The sequence below is a fragment of the Gopherus evgoodei genome, chromosome 7 (genome assembly GCF_007399415.2).
Source record: "Gopherus evgoodei ecotype Sinaloan lineage chromosome 7, rGopEvg1_v1.p, whole genome shotgun sequence".
In the NCBI taxonomy this organism is placed as follows: domain Eukaryota; kingdom Metazoa; phylum Chordata; order Testudines; family Testudinidae; genus Gopherus; species Gopherus evgoodei.
Window position 1 is genome coordinate 69,550,768 of NC_044328.1, and position 19,731 is coordinate 69,570,498.

Sequence of the window (19,731 nt, forward strand, 5' to 3'; positions counted from 1 at the left end):
AGAGTGAGACCTTCATGGGGGGCTGATTACCCCAAATTTAACTACTGTAGGAATCTTGCACCTTCTTCTGAAGCTGCAGTGCTGGCCATTGTCAGATACAGGACACTGGGCTACAGCCTGAGTCTGAGCTCATCTATTGCAGATCAGTCTATGGGTAATCTTGTAAACTTGATACTGTTCTTTGCTGAACTGCACCCAGCTGAGACTCTGAGCCTTTTGGCACAAAGAACATGGCTTTAGCTGTGGTTCTTTAAGTGCCGAGAGCATGCACAGCACTGCATAAGACACCAAAGGCACAGTCCCAGCGCTGGAGACCTTACAGTCTAAACAGGCAGGCCATGGATTTTACAGTACCTGACCAGCTCGCAAATATCTATGAATATATCTTCATAACACCTCTGGGAGTCAGGGATATGATCCCCACTATACAGACAGGGACCCTGAGGCGCAGGAGGATTAAGTGATTTGACCAAGGTCACACAGGGAGCCTGTGGCAGGGCAGGAAATTAAATCCAGGTCTCCTGAATCACAGCCAAGTGCCTGGAGGCAGGGAAGACCTGATAAGCAAGTCCAGGGGATGGCCAATCAATGAATCCACGTCTATATGACTCTGTTGGTCCCTAAATGCCCCAACAACAACCAGACAATTACTATGCTCTCAAATGAACTCGCACAAAAAGACAAAAACGCCACATCATGTGCGGGTGAACACTTCTCACAAAGTGACCACTCTGTATCTGACCTCTCGGTTCTCATCCTCAAAGGAAATCTGCACAACACCTTCACAAGATGATCCTGGGAGTTTCAGTTCAGAACTTTGCTAGACACTAAAAATCATGGACTCAACAAAGAGACTGGATTTATGGCTCCTTACAACAGTTAACACACTAACTCCCCTTTGTCCTATGACTGCAGAGGTGCTATTTGCCCACTTCACCTTGAACTGTCTTTTGGAACATGTATTAACTCCTTACACTAAAAACAATCTGTTCCACCTTGTATTTAGCTGTGACATTCTGATTATCTTTCCAAGATCTGAAGAAGAGCTCTGAGTAAGTTCAAAAGCTTGTCTCGTTCTCCAGCAGAAGTTGGTCCAATAAGAGATATTATCTCCCCCACCTTGTCTCTCTAACATGTTATAATGAATATAAAACAGGATATACATATAAAATATTAGAGATAAAAATACAACATATTAAAAACTACATTATAACATAAAAATTGAAAACAAAAAGGATAAAGTTACTCTTTCCCGTTGAAAATTTAATTGAAACTTGGAGCATTCTCATCAGAATTTTGATTTTGACAAAACTGCATTTTCCAGTGGAAAAAAGTGTTTCGTTGACAATGTTTCGACCTGCTCTACTCACTATGTGCGTATCTGTACAACGCCTAGTGTCATGGGCCTCTGATGCCAATCAGGATCTCTAGGTGCTACTGGAACCCAAGTAAAACTATAACAAACAAGAATATTATTGTAGCTTGTGTAAAAGGACTGGTTAGTTGCAGTGGAGTGTTTGCACCCCTGCTTTGGGTTAGCCTGTTACAGGGACCAGAGCCATCCGCAAAGTTCAGAACTAGATTTGAACCTCCTCCAAGCTGGGGCGTGTTTGAGTCAGATGTTTTTTTTGGGCCCATCTGTAGTACATTATATCCATCTCCCATTGACTGGGATCCACTGTGGTGCCAAACCACAATGCCTGAGCTACATACTAACCTGTCTATGCAAGTGGATAAATTTATAAGGGTCTTCATCTGCCCATGGGGGCAACTGCACATCCCCCAGCACAGTTCCATCTTGCATGCTGCCTGCAACATTTAAAAAGGGAAAATTAGATACAAGAACCAACCAGAGTCATTGCCCAATGGCAAATGGAAATCAAGCTTTTCCAAAACCCAAGAGAGCCGGGGGTCTGAAGAAGGTCAGATGACTTCCTATTCCCACTGATTTGCCCTTGTGCAATTTGGGTTCTAGCGGAATATAGACGAGGCCTCCTAAAATACTGCAGGAAGCTGTTTCTCTGGGGATTCCCAGTCCAGTTTGGTAGATCTAGAGTGATCAAATAGCTGAGAGGATGTTCCAGTGAGAATGCAAACTTGTGGGTGCTTGCCCAAAGAGGAACCTGCGGAAGGTCTCTCTTTGCTCGTCATTACCACAATAAAATCACACGTTCTCAACATGAACTCTGTTCTAGCTCTGACTACGGACTGGATCCAGACAAACCTGTCACCATCTGCTTTATTGAAACACTATCATTCTATGAGCCTCGGCACTGGGCAGTGCTAATCACTGGAAATTGCTAAAACAGCCCATTGCCAGGGATTTTCACAGATTCATAGATTGCAAGGCCAGGAGGGGCCTTTGTGACCATCTAGTTTTAACTCCTGTGTAACACAGGCTGTAGGACTTCCCTGAAGGAATCTGCTCTATAAAAACTGTAATCATCCTTTGCCTACCATTAATTTCATAGAATGACCCCTTGTTCTTGCATCATGGGACAGTGTAACAGAAATGTGCAAATCACTTTTCACTGCACCTATCATCATCTTAAATACTCCAGCCAAGTCCCGTCTCTCTAGAGCTGGGCCCTGATCACAAAATCCAGACCAAGGTTAAGGTCTGGACAACAAACGTCCACAAGATTTAGGAGTGTGTGGATGTGGGCTTCTGCCCATTATAGAGACAGACTGACTAGAAAGTGTATAAATGTAAATTTCAGATCTATGTTCTGGTTCATCCTATTTGGCTCCACTCAGATCAGGGTCTGGGTTCTGATTTCAGTCACCCAAAGGGTTCAGCTGTGTTTAGGTCCATTCTTTTTCTAAGGTTTCTCCTCTCAAGGCTAAATCACCCTAGGTCCTTGCTGCCTGTTAGCAACCTCTCCCTGCCTTGGCTTTCCTTAGCCCATGGCTCACCTCATGAGACCTTAAATACTGAAACGTGACCAATATGCAGCTGGACACTGACATGGCTGGTTAAGTTGCCTTGGCTGGTATGAATCTGGGGTGATTCTCACCATTGTACAGATGGGAAACCGAGGCACAGAGAGGATAAGTGACTTGACCAAGGTCACACAGGGTGTCTGTGGCAGGGAATTGAAACCAGTTCTCCGAGGCTCTAGGGCAGTGCCCTAACCACTGGACCACCCATGCCAACCCTTCTGCCTCTCTCCACAGAAGACAGTCCTGAAATGTGAGACTGAAACCAAAGCCCCTTGAAACTGAGATGCTTTGGGTCTGGATCCAAATTCACAGCTCAGCCCCAGGTCAGCCAGCCAGGAAAGCTGTGACAGCCAGATCCCATCTCCCAGCACAATGCCGGTAGGAACGCTCACACTCCACCCAATACTTACCGAATTCAAAGTGATTGCAGTTGGTTAAGAATTCAGGCAAGTAGAAGAACTCAGGGATGAGCTCCCTGACGTCACTCATGTTCTCTCTCGATGCCGAGTCCCACGCATTCTTCACACTGTGAAACATCCGGTCCTGCTACATCAAAACTTCCCCCCTGCAGACATGGGGAGAGAAAGACAGTGATCAGGGCTGGATTTCCAATGTTCTTCGTGACCTTACACTAACCCAAGAGGCAGATGCCGAATCACAGCCCATTTTTTAATGATAATCTAGGAACATATCAGGAAGGACCTGACTCTGCCCTCGTTTATGCAGGTGTAACCGAGAGGGCAATCAGGCCTGGAGATATTGTGTAGCTTGCAGGAACTTGGAACCAAGCAGAAATATGGCTCTCCTACATTAATGCTGATAATGATCATGCCTTTCTGTAGGGTCTCTTACATCCAAGTGCTTTACAAACAATGGGCCTGACTCTGGGATACTTCCATAGACCCTGACTCAGGAACAGAATTAATTGAATGCTTATATCCACCACATACACATGCTTAATTGTATGGGCGCTAAGCGTAAGTGCCCTTCCTGAATAGGGATGATTTCATAAAATCAGGGCCTTTGAGAAATGTTTTTATTGATTTAATTGGAAGTTTTGCTTAGGATGGAGACCATGATATATTTCAGGTGTCATCTTCAAATGTGCCACAGTGATTTAGGAGCACAGGTCCGACTGACTCCCAAAGGGATTTGTGCTCCTAAGTCACATGGGCACATCTCGAGAACCCCACTCCCTCTTATATTTATATTGGGATCACAACCCCCATCACTGAAACATTTACTTCTAGCATAAAATAACTATTTATCAGCATTAAGCCACTTTATCCAATAGTGAAGACAGCCATGCCTCACTGAAATTGCAGAGGGAAATTTGCCCCATTAGGATGTCGGTCCCATGCCCCTGCTGCCACCCTTGTGAAAAGTGCCCTGGGATTTCCATTGGCCAGAAGTTCTTAGGACTTGGTTTCACATTTCATCCAAACCCCTCCACACTGGGCTGGGGTGTTGTGTCAGTATTGACTCAGTACAGGGACACACCTAGGTCTTTCCTTGCAGGTCTCCCATCCACAACCGTCCAAGCCTGCTTAGCTGGTAACACCTGACTCAGTGCAGAAGCCTGTTTTTCGTAACTCTCTCTTTTCCTATAAATGTAGATTAAAGATTCCAACAGTGGCACTTTGAGTATGTCGACTCTTGGAGCTAGGGGTGTGGTTCCCAGCTGGAGCAGACATACCCCTGCTAGCTCTCATCGGGCTAGCACACTAACAGTAGCTGTGTAGATGCAGTAGCACAGGCAGTGGCTTGGGTTAGCCGCCTGAGAATGTACCCACGGGTGTAGACGGGTTTGCCCTTGGTAGGGCTAGCCTCTCCCGTCACTGTGGCTACACTACTATTTTTAGTGCACTAACTTGATGACAGCCAGTATGGCACGTCTACGGGAGCTGGAAATCACACCCCAAGTGCAGATATACCCTTAGAGATACTGATGAAGTGCAACTCCGCACGGCCTCTTGGTCAGGGCTTGGGGTAACTCCACCATTGAACCCAGAATATTTCTCCAAACACCACCACAGAACATCATACAGAATTTTTCCAAGTCCCACGCAAATCCTGGAGAATATGGGCTTTTCCGGCATCTTTGAAGGAAAGGTTGGATATAGAAGTTACTTTATCGGGGCAGGAAAGATGGCCCAGTGGATGGGGCAGAGGTGTGGGACTCGGGAGGCTCAGATACTCTGTGTGATTTTAGGAAAATCACTTATTCTAATCTGCGCCTCAGTTCCGTGGTGGTAAAATGTGGCTAGTCCTTCCTTACCACCTACGGGTGCTGTGAAGATAGAATCTGTTAATTATGAGGTGCTCAGATGCTATAGTGATGAGGAACATAGAAGTACCTGGACAGATCAACAGAGCTCATTTCACTCCTGCTGTTTGCCCACTTTGTTAAAGAGAAGCCACGAAGCATCTGGGGACCACGGGAACAGCCTTGTGCTCAGCCAGTAGAAGCACCCTAAATTCTATCCATAAGGAAGGTAGGAATATTAGGGCAATTAACAGCCGCTTCCAGTTCAGCTACTGTGTTCCACAATCCTCTTCACCAAGAGAGATGGTGGGTTCAGGTACAGTCTGCATTGGATTCATTTATAGCGGGGCTAGGCCTCACCAGTCCAAGGTGGACCCTTGGCCCTTCTCATGTTGGGAGACTGGACCAAAGGATGCTGGATCCAGGGATGCTGTTTCTGAAAGCTGAATTCCGGTACTGAGCTGCACTTGGGCTAGCCAGACCATTAGGCCTCTCCAGAGAAAACATTCTCACTCAGGCTTCATTGGGCCTAATTTTATGTAAGGGTTTGGTGATGTGGGTAATTTGTTTCACATATGGCAGCTTCCCAAGCTGAATTTGAGAAGTCAAAGGCCAGGTAACATTAAACTTGACCTGGGTGCCCAGAGGCTGCACTTCAGCTGACGTGAATCCCCAGTGATTAATTTTGTGAGGGACTAAATTTCCTAGCTGCTACTTTCCTACATGCAATCAGCTTGCTCTGTACAGGCATGGACATAAGTTAGTGTAATCCACTGGTCCATGTGTGTTACAGGTCCCTAGCTCTGCTGATCTGCAGAGGATATTAATTGTGACAGCCCACAGCTACAGAGAGACACTCCTTTAGCTCAAGCTGTAGCAGTTCATGCTTTTAGCTCTTAGTTCGTGCTTTTAGCTCCTCAGTTCAGTTCCAGGGGAGGGACATCACGTAAGCACAAACAGTGCCAGATTTGCATGCAAGCCCGTAAGGTTCTGTCCGTTGCTGACTTGTTGGGATAACCTCATTTCCTCTGTTTACATCTCTCCTCCTCCTGTTTGCTTCAGGAGCTAGATCAAGACTAATACATCCTTTCTACCTAGCTACAGGTGACTGGGGTTTACCTTTCAGTCTCAAAAATATAAAAGTGACAGATAAGCATCCATGCAGCCCAACAAGAGGAGCTGTGTGTGTGCAAAAAAATGAGACACCTACCCCTCCACCATATCACACTGCAGAGCAAACTCCACCTTTGGGTAAGCAGATGCATGCCACTGAAGTCAATGGAGCTTAAGTTTGGAACGTGCCTGTTCTGCTCCTGTTCCCAAAAATCTATACTAGGCCACTCCTGGCCGCAATCAAAGGGAAACACCCAGCTGTAGTTTTAGCAAAGCCATTTTAGATCAGAAGTTTGGCCCAGCCTCATCTCCAATTCACAATACCCGGGCATGACTTCCACTCCACTTCCTTGTTTCTCACCCAGCCCACTGAGCATCATGGAGCCTTTCCACTCCAACTCCAGGGACCACAAACAAACCTTTGACCAAGATCACACAGGCAAGCCTAGCTAGGAGACAGTATGATGCACAAGGTCATCTTGCTCTTGATCAATATCAGGCAAGGACCCTTGGAGTCAAATTCACATTGAAATTAAAACACAGTAGAAGGAGGACTATAAATAAATCAACAGCTAACAAGTATCTCATTGAAGCATATTAAAGGGTTTTGTATATTTAATCTTCACACAGCGCACTGTGTCTGGTAGTGATTGATGCTTTTTCATCTTTTTTTGCAGCTTTTATGAGCGCTGATGGTAATCTCCTGAGAAACAATATGATTTGTAATAAAAAGATTACCTGTATTAAATAAAAATAATATATACATAGAAAATGCTGTTAGTGTGACAAATCTGGTTAAAGATATTACCACCAAGAAAAAATGTGATTTTTTCCCTGGCTGTCTAATTCATTTTAAGGAAAAGTAATATCTTTAAAACTTAAGCCTGTATTATTTATAAAGGAAGCAATAACTGATTTTCCCATTTCTTATATTAATAAATTTATTTGCATATATTTATATCAGAATTAATGGGTTTTTTCTCTCTTGGAATACAAAAACTGCACTGAGAGGGAAAAAGAAAATCTGGAATTGCATTATGCTTTTCAACTGCACATTAACATAAACTCTGACAGCTTTTTCATGGGCCGCATGGAGTAAGACCTAGGGTTTCCTTCCTTTCTGTGAAGCCATTTCAGTGATTAGGGATATGGGTTAAGTTAAATACTGTTATAGCCATAGTACAATAAGGGGCTGTGCAAAGCAGTTAGGCAAAGCATCCACAGGGGAGAATCTAAGTTAGAATCAAACTGTGCTCCTATAAGAATTGATTCTGTGGGGCCGAGCATGGGCCATTGATTATAAAGTTGAGGGATTATAATACTGGGTCCTGATAAGGCCTTAAATCCAAGGAGCTCAAAGCGCTTCTCAGATGGCTATAAAGACATAAAACTTTACAAGCTCCCTAGAGAGGCTAACCAGCCATTATTTGCATTTACAGGAAGAGTTTCAGTGACTCATCTGGAGTCACTGAGAGAGATGGAAATAAAACCTACATCTCTCAAGTCCCAGTGCAGCGTCGCAACACAGCAGTCCCCTTCCACCCACGTTGAAGCCCATTACACTTAATGAAGTATCACAGGCTCCGGAATCCCTTTTTTGTATGTTCCCTTACTAAATAACACTGTCCTAGACCCATGGATTGCCGGATGCTATCAGCTCTATGAAACAGAGGAATCAAGATCCCCAGCCAACTCTGCCCTTTTAAAGGAAGTTGGACTGAGATGCTGTGTTTCCCATTCAGATGAGTTCAAAAGGGGGGGTGGGGGGTGGAAGGGGTTGGAGCAGGCCAATAACAATAAAGCCTCTTCTATTCTTAAGAGGCAGCTCTCACCTCAGCCTCATTCTTATCCCTCTTATCACATGACTATTTAGTTTCCTTACGAGCCTTTAGTGTGGGACCCCGTTAAAGGTTATTTCTAAAAGTCCAAGTACACTGTATTATCTGGATCACCCTTGTTCACATGCTTACTGACACTCGCAAAGAATTCCAATAGACTGGTGAGGCATGATTTCCCTTTGCAAAAGCCATGTTGACTCTGCTCCAACATATCGTGTTGATGTGTCTGATAGTTCTGTTCTTTGCTATAGTTTCTACCAGTTTGGCCGGTACTGAATTATGCACACCCGCCTGTAATCTCTGGAGCCCTTTTAAAAAGATCAGCATTACATTAGCTACCTTTCGGTCATCCAATACAGAGGTTTGTTTCAGCAATAGTATGTAGTGTCCCTGCCAGCAGAAGGTGCTACATTTAGACTGCAGTGACCAGAATTGGAGAGATCATTCCCAGACTACGTGCTATGGACATTGCTGCAAGTCCTGGCTCAACCAATCATATAGCTCAGGCTGCTCAAGTCTGCTGCTCTCCTGACTGTACCTGGGAGTTAGCAGTCGCTAAGCTGCTAAAGGATCAGGTATACAGCTTTGATTCACGTGCATCAGTGCAAGACCAGAGGAATGAAGCACCTGGTGAAACCAGTCCGTGGTTTAACCGGATCCACCTCAAGGCAAAATTTTGGATGCTTATCTAGATCTCAGATGCTTTTGGAGCCACCTACCAATCACACATGAATGCAGCCACGCAGACTGGTGGCTTGTTATGGATAAAAAGCATCCCGGTGAGCCAGAGCAGCATTTGTAGTTTACAATAGTGCTAAGTGCGCCCCAGTCACTGATGACTGCTGCTAACATATGGTTCACAGAACACCGTGGAAAAGCATTGCCTCAGGTGATTCACTAGCCCATTGCTCACTGCTAGGAACAACCAATTTCATGGGGTTTATTGCTTAATTAACACAGCACATTATTTCCATTACCTCATTAAAAGAAAAAAAAACCAAAGCAGAGCTGCAGCAAAGCAATTGGAGAGGGATGGGGCCAGTCCTCCTCTGCCACACAGCAGTCCCTGGGCACCCGAGAACCACAGCCCGAAAGCTCAGCCCAGATGCCCTTGATCAGACTGTACCATAAAGACATGCAGATGTCAGTAGGAGCTGCCCTAAAATACCTTGTCCCAGGTCCTCTCCCCAACCCCAGGTAAACAGCATCAAAATTCCAGGTGCATAGCACTGAACTGCAAGGACCTCGCTGTCCTTGAAGGTGTGACCCCAGCCACTTGTTGAACAAGATGCCCTTGAATAAGCAGGCCCACGGGCCAGTTCAGCCAGGGAAGGTAAAAAGGAAGCTCTTGAGACAAATGAAATAACCTCTTTCCTCAGAGTTCGCTTTACCACCAAACAAAAGGAGTCATGTCCAGGCACAGCAACACAAAAAAACCCTCACCGGGTCTTCTTGTCTGAGCCCTTAGCTCTTGTGGTGAGCTCAGGCTTTGCCTTACAGAGTTTCCCAAATGTGGGCACTGCCTTCCCTGGTCATGTGACCTCCAGATTTTCAGTCCTGACTGGGCAAACTACATTTCCCATCATGCCTGGTTTTAGGGTATGCATCCACTGCAATAAAAGACCTGCAGCATGGCCACAGATGGGCCTGGTCAGCGGAAAGGGGTGGGTATCAGAGCCTATGCTCCAGCCCAAGCCCAAATCTCTACACTGCAAAGTTTTGCACAGCAGCCCAAGCTCCATGTGCCTGAGTCAATTGACCCGGTCTCTGAAACTTGGTGCTGTGGGTTTTTTAGTGCATTGCAGATGTATCCCTACAGGCCCCAGGGGGCATAACAGGTGCACTGGGAAGGATGTGTAAGGCCCAGTACCAGGTACCGTCCCATCCCAGTACACATACGTCAGGGTATTGTGATGGATAATCTAGGCTCCCCTGCCCTATGACTGGACCCTCTGTTAGAATATAATATATACACACAGCTCTGATCCTACTCCCATTAAGGCTTTGCCAGTAAGTTCAATGGGAACAGGATGGGGCCTCCACCAATCCCAGACTTCACTTGTGAAACAAGAACGAACGGGCAGCTCATTAGCCAGTGGCTGGAATCAGTTCCACATAGCATAGAAGAGCTGAACCTATTCTGTATGAGAGAGGCTAAATGCTGTGTCCTTTTACCTGAAGAGCGCAGAAGGTCTGCGTAAATGGCTCCAATCGGACCAAGTATGAAGCTACTATGATGGCCGACGAGTAGTGGGTGCAATAGTGACATTGGGCCGACGGGTCTCCTGTAAATTAGAGGTAATCGGGTCTCAGTTTGAAACATTGCCATTTGAAGGAACAGCTGCAAATTACCACAACACAACTGTGGGGGACAGGGTTTGAAAAATAGGTGTGCAAAGATCCATGTGCAAGGGCATGCCAGATGGGATGTGGGCACACACGACCAGGCAGGTACAGTGCAACCTGGCTATGTGTGCATACCCCCTTTACATGTGATTGCATACACTTTGGATGTAATACTGGAGGGGAGCAGAGTCCCCAAAGGGTCTATGTGGCTCACCCTGTGCCTCTTAATGTCCCTGGGGTCCTTAGTTGCTATTTTGTTGCATTTGCAAGAGGTTTAATCCCATAATGATCAGCCATGTGGCCACATAAGGACTGGATGGAGTCCCATGTAATCCCTACAGCCCGGTGGATGATGCAGATACCAGTGACAGGTGCCTTAACATTTGTGGAGCTAGATTCCGAATGCCCTCCTCCTTCCATGCCATCCTGCCTGCTCCTCCTCCATCCCCCCAGTGCTTAAAGTGCACCAGTTCAAAAGGGGTGCAGACCTGGCAAATATAAAATGTCTACCTCTGAGCCGGGCCCTGGCGGAGCGCACATTTCAGCCCTGCCTCTTGAGGTACAAGCAGCCAGCCAGAGCTGCTGCAGGAAGCAATTTTACCCTTCCCCCAGGGGCCAAGGCTATTCTTGGGGGTGGAGGGGAAGAACCCAGCAGCTAGGGTGGTGCCTTCTCCATCCCCTCCTGTGAGGCCTTTACCCTTCTCCTTCCCCCTCCATCCCTGCCTGGAAGGGGGAGAGGGGACCTCGCTGTGGCCTGCCAGTCTGAGAGGGGGCTGAAGAACCCCAGGAGCTGCAAGAGGAACAGTGGTGAGGCTAAATCATAGAATAGAATATTAGGGTTAGAAAGGACTGCAGGAGGTCATCTAGTCCAACCCCCTGCTCAAAGCAGGACCAATCCCCAGACAGATTTCTTTTTTACCCCAGTTCCCTAAATGGCCCCCTCAAGGATTGAGCTCATAACTGTGGGTTTAGCAGGCCAATGCTCAAACTACTGAGTTACCCCTCCCCCAAAGGGCAGAGCAGATGAGGGGGCAGGAGGGTTGGGCAGGTGGGGGGCAGAGTTGTTGTGGGATGGGAAACAGGCAGAGGTGGTGTCTTCATTTTAGTAGAAAATGATAGCCTCTCTCCCGCAATGCAGAGACATTTTTCAGCCCCCTTTAAGCTCTGCACCCCATCCCTATTCTCTCCCACATCACCCTGTTCCTCAGCAAAGCCCCACTCCCCAGGGGCCAAATTGCCTCACTTCCCCCAATCCCCTAATGTACCTATCAGCCAGGATGTCTGCAAGACCCTCGCTGGGCAGATGGCCTCTGCTGCTAAGCCCCCTGCCCCAATACTGGTCTCTGGCCTGAGGGTGGGGATGGGACCTAGCAATGCAGGACACATCAGGATGGGGGACACGCAGGACGGGGAACATCAGGATGCGAGTCACTCCTTGTAGGAGGCACGTCCCAGGAACCTGAGGCCCTCTCTCTTCCGGCTCTCCCCAAACCCTAGAAATCAACTGGTCCTCTCGCAGGTGACATCTCCCTAAGAATTCACCCAGCATTCAAGGGGTTCAGTGGGAGCTGGATTTGTGCTTCCCGTGATTTTCCGAAAGCACTCACCTTCACTCTTCTCCACCTCATGGTAGCGCTGGATAAATTTGCGTTTCCTTTCCAGTGTCTGAGCTCCCATGGGCTTAGAAAGGTCTCGGAATGTCTGGGGGCTAGCAAGGTTCAGCATCTGCAAGGCAAACATCGGGGATGGGGGAGCAGCTGAACTCTCCTGGAACCCCACTGACCAGGCTCGGCTCTGTGACCTGCCTAGCTGCATCGGCTTAGCTGTGTCAGCCACACCTGCAGCTAGGGGAATTTGCTGAGCTTGGTGCTCACCCCGTCAAACCTGGTGTGATGCCCTCGCCAATATGCAATGCCTCCCTGTTACTCTGTGGGAACTGCGTTAACCAGTGCAGGGTGTCAGTATGGCCAAAGCAAACTGGGAGACGCGTCACAGGAAGCTATGTGTTGGGCAGGTATAAGCTGGTAGAAATGATGCCCTCAGTCCCTGGGGAAAGAGAATGAGCCCTGCCTTCAGGCATCACCCCTTTGCCGGTTGGTTCATGGAGTGACCCCAGCATATAGTGCAGAAACCGCAGCATATCTGCCTTTCTGGGCAGAGGTTCAATGCTACCAAGATCCCCCTCCCAAGGGAGAGGGAAAGATCCTTGGAAGCAGAGGGCATGTGCCTCTGAGAGGGCAGTATGTGCAAGGAGCCTCCCACCCGGAGGGTACGTTCACACTGCAATCAGGACAGCACGCATAGGCATACACGTGCTAGCTTGGACTGAGCTAGCTTGCAATACATAGCTATGTAGCCATGATGACACAAGCCAGCTACCCATGTCTCTGTGGTCCCAGACAGTACTGTACTCAGGCAGCTGGCTCATACTGCTGTGGCTACACTGCTATTTTTAGTGAGCTAGCCAATCATAGCTAGATCGGGTATGCCTCAACGCGCTGCAATTGTGCCTCCCGATTGCTGTGTAGATGTACCCAGACTGGCACAGCCTGCATGAAGGGACAAGCAGCAAGCAGTACCTGCTCTCAGAGGAGCACAGGGCCTGCTCCCTCCATAGCCCACTCTCTAGCACAGTACAGCTCTGGCTTGAGACCTCAGGAGTGGGTTCTAGAACTAGGCCCACCCCAGCATTCACGTCAGTGAAGAACCCTTTGCATGGCTTCTACTGCAGAAAGCACAGAAAAACTACTAAGCACAAAGAGCTCACCTGGGAGTGGTAATCAGCCAAGATCCAGGGGAACACAGGGTACTGCATGAAGTCATTATATGTGCGCCCCGCCAGCGTGTTCAGGTACATCAGGTAGTCGAAGTTACTGATCTCTCTCTTCTGCCACATCAGGGAAAAACCATCACAAACCCCTAAGGTGAAGCTGCTCTTGGCTCTTGGTTAATCAGTAAGAGCCAACCCCACACAGTCTAAACACAACTCATTAGCATAGCCAGTCGGGACATGGGAATATTTTTACTGGTAATTAAAAAGTTTCTATTTTCTCCAGAATTTTCCTCACAAAGCTTTGGGTTTTTGGTGAAAAACATCAACAGAAAAAATTGGTTTATGGGTTTTCGATGAAAACACGAAAATTGCCTTCAAACTTGGGCATTTCCAACAGAAATTTCCATTTGGACAAAAAAGCCCGTTTTCATTTAAATGTTTTGAATAAAAAACAGTTACCAGCTCTACTCGCTATCCAGAGCCACTGCACAGTTTTTGGTCTTTCAGTTCATTGTGAATGGTGCCAGAGTGACTGTCCTGGCAAGTGAAGCCCCCTTACTGGGGACTAATTCACAAAACAAATACAGTCTGGAATTTGACAATGCAAATTTCCCACACATTGTTCCCTTGTCCCCAGTGTGCACAGGGCAAAGTGCCTTGAATCTGACTTGGAGAGACCGCCTCTCTGGGTGAGAGGGGAGTTCATTCTTCTTGTGATCTCTGTGCTGAAATGCCAGCAAGGGTGCCAATTGTAAGTGTAGTTCTTGTGATGATTATTATTAATATATGTGTTGTGTTAGCACCTCAGGGGCTCAGTGGCACGTGCTTTGTTAGGTGCTGTGTGCACACACACGCCCAATCATTGAGATCTGGACATCTGTGCTCTAGAAACTGGACTGAACCCACCAGCTCATTTTGCATGCATTACAAAGAGCTCTCAGCTGGTAATAATGTTCAGATAGTAGCAATGCCCACTGGCCTGGATTCTGAGCCATCAGAGACAGCAGCTGCTTTTAAACTTTGGAAGCATTCTCAGAACTCCAAGGAGCCCCTGTTCAGCTGGGCCACAGTGTTATAAATACTATAATCAATCAGCAACCTCTATTCAAATCAGCACAAGCCTACATCAGCCTGCTACTATTCTATAATAATCAGTTCACCAAAATGTTAAATAAGTTTTCTCATTGGATCTTCTTCAGACTATGTAATTTACATACTGGCTGAAACCACTAAATGCTCTAGTGTTATACGTATGTAACAGGGAACTGTATTGCTTTCATACGGTTTGATGGAGAGCCAAACACATAACTGTTTTATTGTTATCCATGTGCAGGAGAATCCTGGCAAACACCCTGCAGAGCCAAATGTGATAGAGCCTGTGGATTTCTACATTGTCTTCCATGGCCATCAAGATCTTTATCAGAGGTGCGTAGCCACTGGAAGCTACAGTCCAGGCACTCAGCTGGTGTAGGACGGTGTCACTCCAGTGAAACAATGGAGCTTTGCTTATTTACATCTGCTGAGACCTCCTTCTACACATCCCCTCATCTTGACTAGAGTGGTCAGCTTAGGCATCACGGCAGCAAAGAACTAATGCCCGAGGTCCATTGAGTCTAGTGTCCTGTCTCCAACAGTGGCCAGCACCAGCTGCTTCAGAGGAAGGTGCAAGGAATCTGCAATAACCCAGTGTGGGATAATCTGTACCCCATGAAGGGTCTCACCCCAACCCCAAATAGTGAGAGATTGACTCTAAGCCCTGCAGGATGAAGTTTGTCTTTTTAGCAGTATTGCTGGGGTTCCTGGTACACTTCAGTAGGGCAGAGAGAGTTGGTCCATCCTTTTCTTTCCTCTCGTAGGTATTGACATGGTTTTACTTATCAGAGAGTTAGCCAGAGATGTGTCTACATTTACCTGCCACTTCTGGAGCATTGTCTTTTCTCCTCCCGTGTTCTTCCTGCATGAAACAAAGTTTTTATTGTCACCATGTGCTTCAAAACCACTGGAGAATGACTAAGAAATTACATTAATATTCCAATCCCTGCCCTGGACCCCAACTTCTTTTGAATAGGATTTTCTCATTAATAAAGTCTATTTCCCAATCAATCTTCATATAAAATTTCTGCTTTCCCACCCCTGTCACTTTGGACTTACAGCAGTTCTGAAAAAATGGTTGCCAGGTTTGTGTTTTTTCTATTATTTTTAATAATAGGAAAATGTATTTTCCTCCCTCCTTGTCCTCTTCACTCTCATAAATGCTCAGCAACTTTTGTTCATTTTCAAAAAAAATAGCCCTGAAGAAGATTACAAGTTGGAGAAATTTCAGCCCAAAAGATGAAAGCATCAAGAGTTCTGAGCAAATTAAAACAAGATGTAGAATATATTCAAATAGTGGGGAGCTACCAAAACCAAGTATGTTGTTCAGTAGTAGTACCCTCAAACCTCTTACCGTGGGCTATGCTCTTGTTAAATCCAAAAAGTTAAGTAGGGTAGTGTCTGGTAGGTTCTTGGACGGATGTCACCTGCCAAGGTGCTGCCGTGTGGTACTGCCAATTCAGTTGGGCAGCAGGAGCCTTTTCTTATGAGTACATTGCCGCAGCATGGTGACCCTCTCAGAGATAGAATTACTAACTCCTCAGAAATAAAATCATATGTTCTAGCTCAACTCCAGCTATGGGCTTGAAACAGGAATTACTGGGTGACGTTCTCTGGCCTGTGTTTCATGCGAGAGGTCAGAGTAGATTACCATAATGGTCCCTTCTGGCCATAAAATCAACGATTTAGGAGAAAATCTAGAATTTTCTACTTTTACCACCACTTTTTATTTAATGAATTATCAGGAATAAATCCCTGTAACATGATCCTAATGATTATATAATTGGAACCAACCAATTTCTTTTGTCAAATAATTTATTCATCCTCCCTCCCTCCCTCCCTCCCTCCCTTCTCCCCAAAAAATACAGCTTTGGATTGAATTTGTCAAATAGGTTTGGCAAAAGAAAGAAAAGAAAAGAAAAGAAAAATTAAGTCACAATGTTTCATTTTTACATTTACTAAATGAAACATTTTGATTTTTGTTTCAAAATGAGGTTCTGTTAAAAAATAGCAAGATTTAATTACCAAAAAAAGGTAAAAAACACTCAAAAATGAAATGAAACATTTTGTTCGGTGTGAAATGATTTTTTCCTTAGACTGAAAAATTAATTATTCACCTAACCCTCTCTCTATCATTATGTTGCTGTATAATTTCTGTTGGACAAGTGAATGTCTCAGAATTAGTATTATTTGCCTGTTGCTTAGATAACGTTTTTAGAGCAGATTATGGGTTAATCTCATTGAACAAACAATAAAATCTAGGACTGATTCTGTCTCACGACCTAAAACTCATACACTTCTTTGTTTAGTTCCCCTGCATGACCAGCCAATCATAGGTTAAGTTTATAGCAACCATGCACGCAAACAACGAGTGTCATTCACATCTGATACGGGAGGATAGATCTTGGCTCTTTGTCCTAAAGACAAGAGGGTAAATGCTGCTCTCCGTTACATGGTGGAAATCAGGAGGGACTCCACTGACTGCAATGGGATTACTTTGGATTTGAACCACTGATTCTGAGTAGAATTTGGCACAGGAATTTAGGAATTCTAAAGTAGCAAATTGGGGTACTATAAATACCTGCCATTTGTCACACAGTTCTCACGTTCCTATGTGCAGGTTTTGCAGAATTTTGTGCATCGTCTTGGCTAGCATATTCTGGAAGGGAGGAAAGCAGACTGTATGCTACGAGAGGGGGAGAGGGGTTAAGGAGCTTGCCTATGGTCAGGTTATGAGGCTGTAGGGGGATTGGATTAGGGAACCTGTCACGGAGGGATCAGGTTGGGTTTTAGCAGCTGGCAGACAGGATTGGATCAACCTGCTTCTCATAGGGGTGGATGAGAGGACAGGGGTGCCCGGGCTGCTGGCATTAATCGAGGGTCCGTGGTGAACCCTTTGGTGGGGAATTGTGAAGGAGTTCTACAACGTATGAACTTGCTGCACCCCTCAGTCCTTCAGAGTTTTAAAGAGGCACCACTCTATGGGGGAGATTAAAATATTAGATATTGCAATCAATTGGCCAAGTGTACATATATTTACACAGGTATACCACTGCCTTTTAGTGGATAGAAACAGAACTGTTAAGCTGTGTGTCACAGGCCCTATATTCCTAACAGCTAATGGGGATTCTCTGGGGGCCACTTAGACCTCTGCCTGTGTCACACAGTTCTAAGTGTTTGCTGTAGAATTTAAAGAGATTGAGGAGTCAGCCATCCTCATGGAGGTATTCAAAGGTAAGTCTAGATAGTCCCATCTCAGGCATATCCTGTTGGGATGTAGAGGGCTAGACTTGATAGCCCCTCCCAGTCTCAAAGATTCTGGAATTCTGTGCCAGAACATGATGACTCACAGAAGTTAGAACTTTGACCACAGGCCTGGGATGGTAAAGACAATTCCTCCTATGTCCCTGACCATCTTTCATCAAACAGCGTGTCTCCAGCCAACATCTCCCCAGCTAACACAGTGCAGGCTGAGAGTAGATCAGCAGCAGCTACCACAGAGCAGTGAGTGCACTTAACACAAAATCCAGGGCTAATGCCAAAAAGGAAAGGGGGACAGGAGCTTTATAAACATAAATAGCTGAACTTTTCCAAGGGGGTGAGTTTACGTGGATTCAACAGAAGTGTCCATCTACTGTATGCTATTTCTAGGGTGTTAACCACTGCAATATCTGAGCACCATGTATGTCTGCTCACGATGATTTACCTTTGCCTGGGCCATCCATGGAGTGATTAATTAATCCCTATCCGATGAAGATCAGCCTGTGGCCTCATTCTAGTTACAGCCAGCCAGAGCTCTCTGTGCATTAGCAATGGGTAAAGCTCAAAAGTTTTCATCAAAGCCCTGGGGTAAAATTCTGCCCTTGTTGAAGTCAATGGCAAAACTCCCACTAATTTCAGTAGGGCCAGGATTTCACTCCTGTTGTTTTTACTCAACTATCTGAAGTTCTAAAGTCTGCAAAATAGGGTAGGAATTCTCATAAGCAGCAGCTTCCTTGAGGAATTCCCAGTATTTACCGGCTCAACACTGAGTTGAGAATACTCTACAATCAGACCTTTCCCTGGAATATCAACAATCCAACTTCTGCTTCCTGCACCGACCAAGAAGAGTAGAGGTGCATGGAAATAATTGCTTTCCCTTTAAACTTAACCAGCTTTTCCTCAAGCCTCAGCAAGGTTCAGTTTAGGTGACACAAGGGCAGTGATGCAAGGTTGCTGTTATTTGACTGTTCCAGTTTACCTGTCCCTGATATTCTTCCACCACTCCAATGATGGAGGGAAAATATGGAATATGTAAATAATAAGAATAAGAATTTAAAAGCTTGAACTTTTGTAGCACCTTCCACCTGAGTATCTTGTAGTGCTTTATGAACATCAGTCAAATTAGCCTCCCAACCCTTCCATGAGAGTTAGGGAAATATCATTCCTATTTGATAGGTGACAAGACTCTGGCTGTATTCCCGAGTTGGATAATGACTGCTCTGTACCTCAGTTTAACTCTTCACAAAATGAGGGTCATGCTATCAACCCACCTCACAAGGCTTAACTCATTGAGGTTTAATTCATTTTGGTCAGACTGTGCTGAGACCCCTGAGTGGTACAAAAGTATATCTTATATTTACAGAATGCCTTTGACACCACAGGCCTTTTACAAACTGATACAGGCATAGGGGTACCTTTTCCACTACTGAAATGTAGCATCCAGTGCAGAGAAGCACAGGCAGTCAAGTATACCGTGTACACCATAACTAGCAGTGGGATGTAGGTGGACTATATTCACCGGTGTTGGAACCTGGCAACTACACCAGCGTTAACATTAAACCTTTTCATGCCCAGACCATCCTGGGATCTTTAATGACTACACATTTCAAACAGTTCCCTGGTTTTACACCTCACGTGAAAGACAGCACCTCCAGTAGCCCCTTGCACAACATATTTAAATTACAGCTATTTCTTTTCCTCAGTGATTTATTGGTTCCACTTTGAAGCCATCATACCCGGCCACGGGAAGCACAAGCTTGTTACCCTAGGCCTAAGAGAAGAATTATGGTAAATTCACATGTCATAATAAGAGAAGCTTCCCCAGGGAGGCATAATGGAATGAATAACTCTGTTCCGAGGGGATCAGAGGCAGCTGCATACAGACAGCAGCTCATACCAACAGCTGCAGCATTGGGGATACTTTGTGGTCATTCTCTGTGCCATGTCTACTCCCTGCTGTGTCTACTCGTCTAGCTGGGTTGCCAAGGATCAACATAGGGGATGGCATTATAAGTGTTGTAAGATCAGAACTACACATTGCAAACAACTCTCACCTGCACTACAGCAGAGTCTGATGAAATGGCCAAATAACTGAAACC

General features: G+C 45.8%; 1 protein-coding gene across 1 annotated transcript in view; it reads right to left on the reverse strand.

Moving 5' to 3' along the window:
• The window catches only part of WDFY4 (WDFY family member 4), a 255,320-nt gene that overhangs the window by 39,997 nt on the left and 195,592 nt on the right, over positions 1-19,731 (reverse strand). Inside the window, 7 exon segments of the mRNA XM_030569859.1 lie at positions 1,718-1,809; positions 3,354-3,486; positions 3,488-3,508; positions 10,336-10,445; positions 12,114-12,231; positions 13,274-13,393; positions 15,191-15,233. Of these exon segments, the coding sequence (XP_030425719.1) occupies positions 1,718-1,809; positions 3,354-3,486; positions 3,488-3,508; positions 10,336-10,445; positions 12,114-12,231; positions 13,274-13,393; positions 15,191-15,233 (637 nt within the window).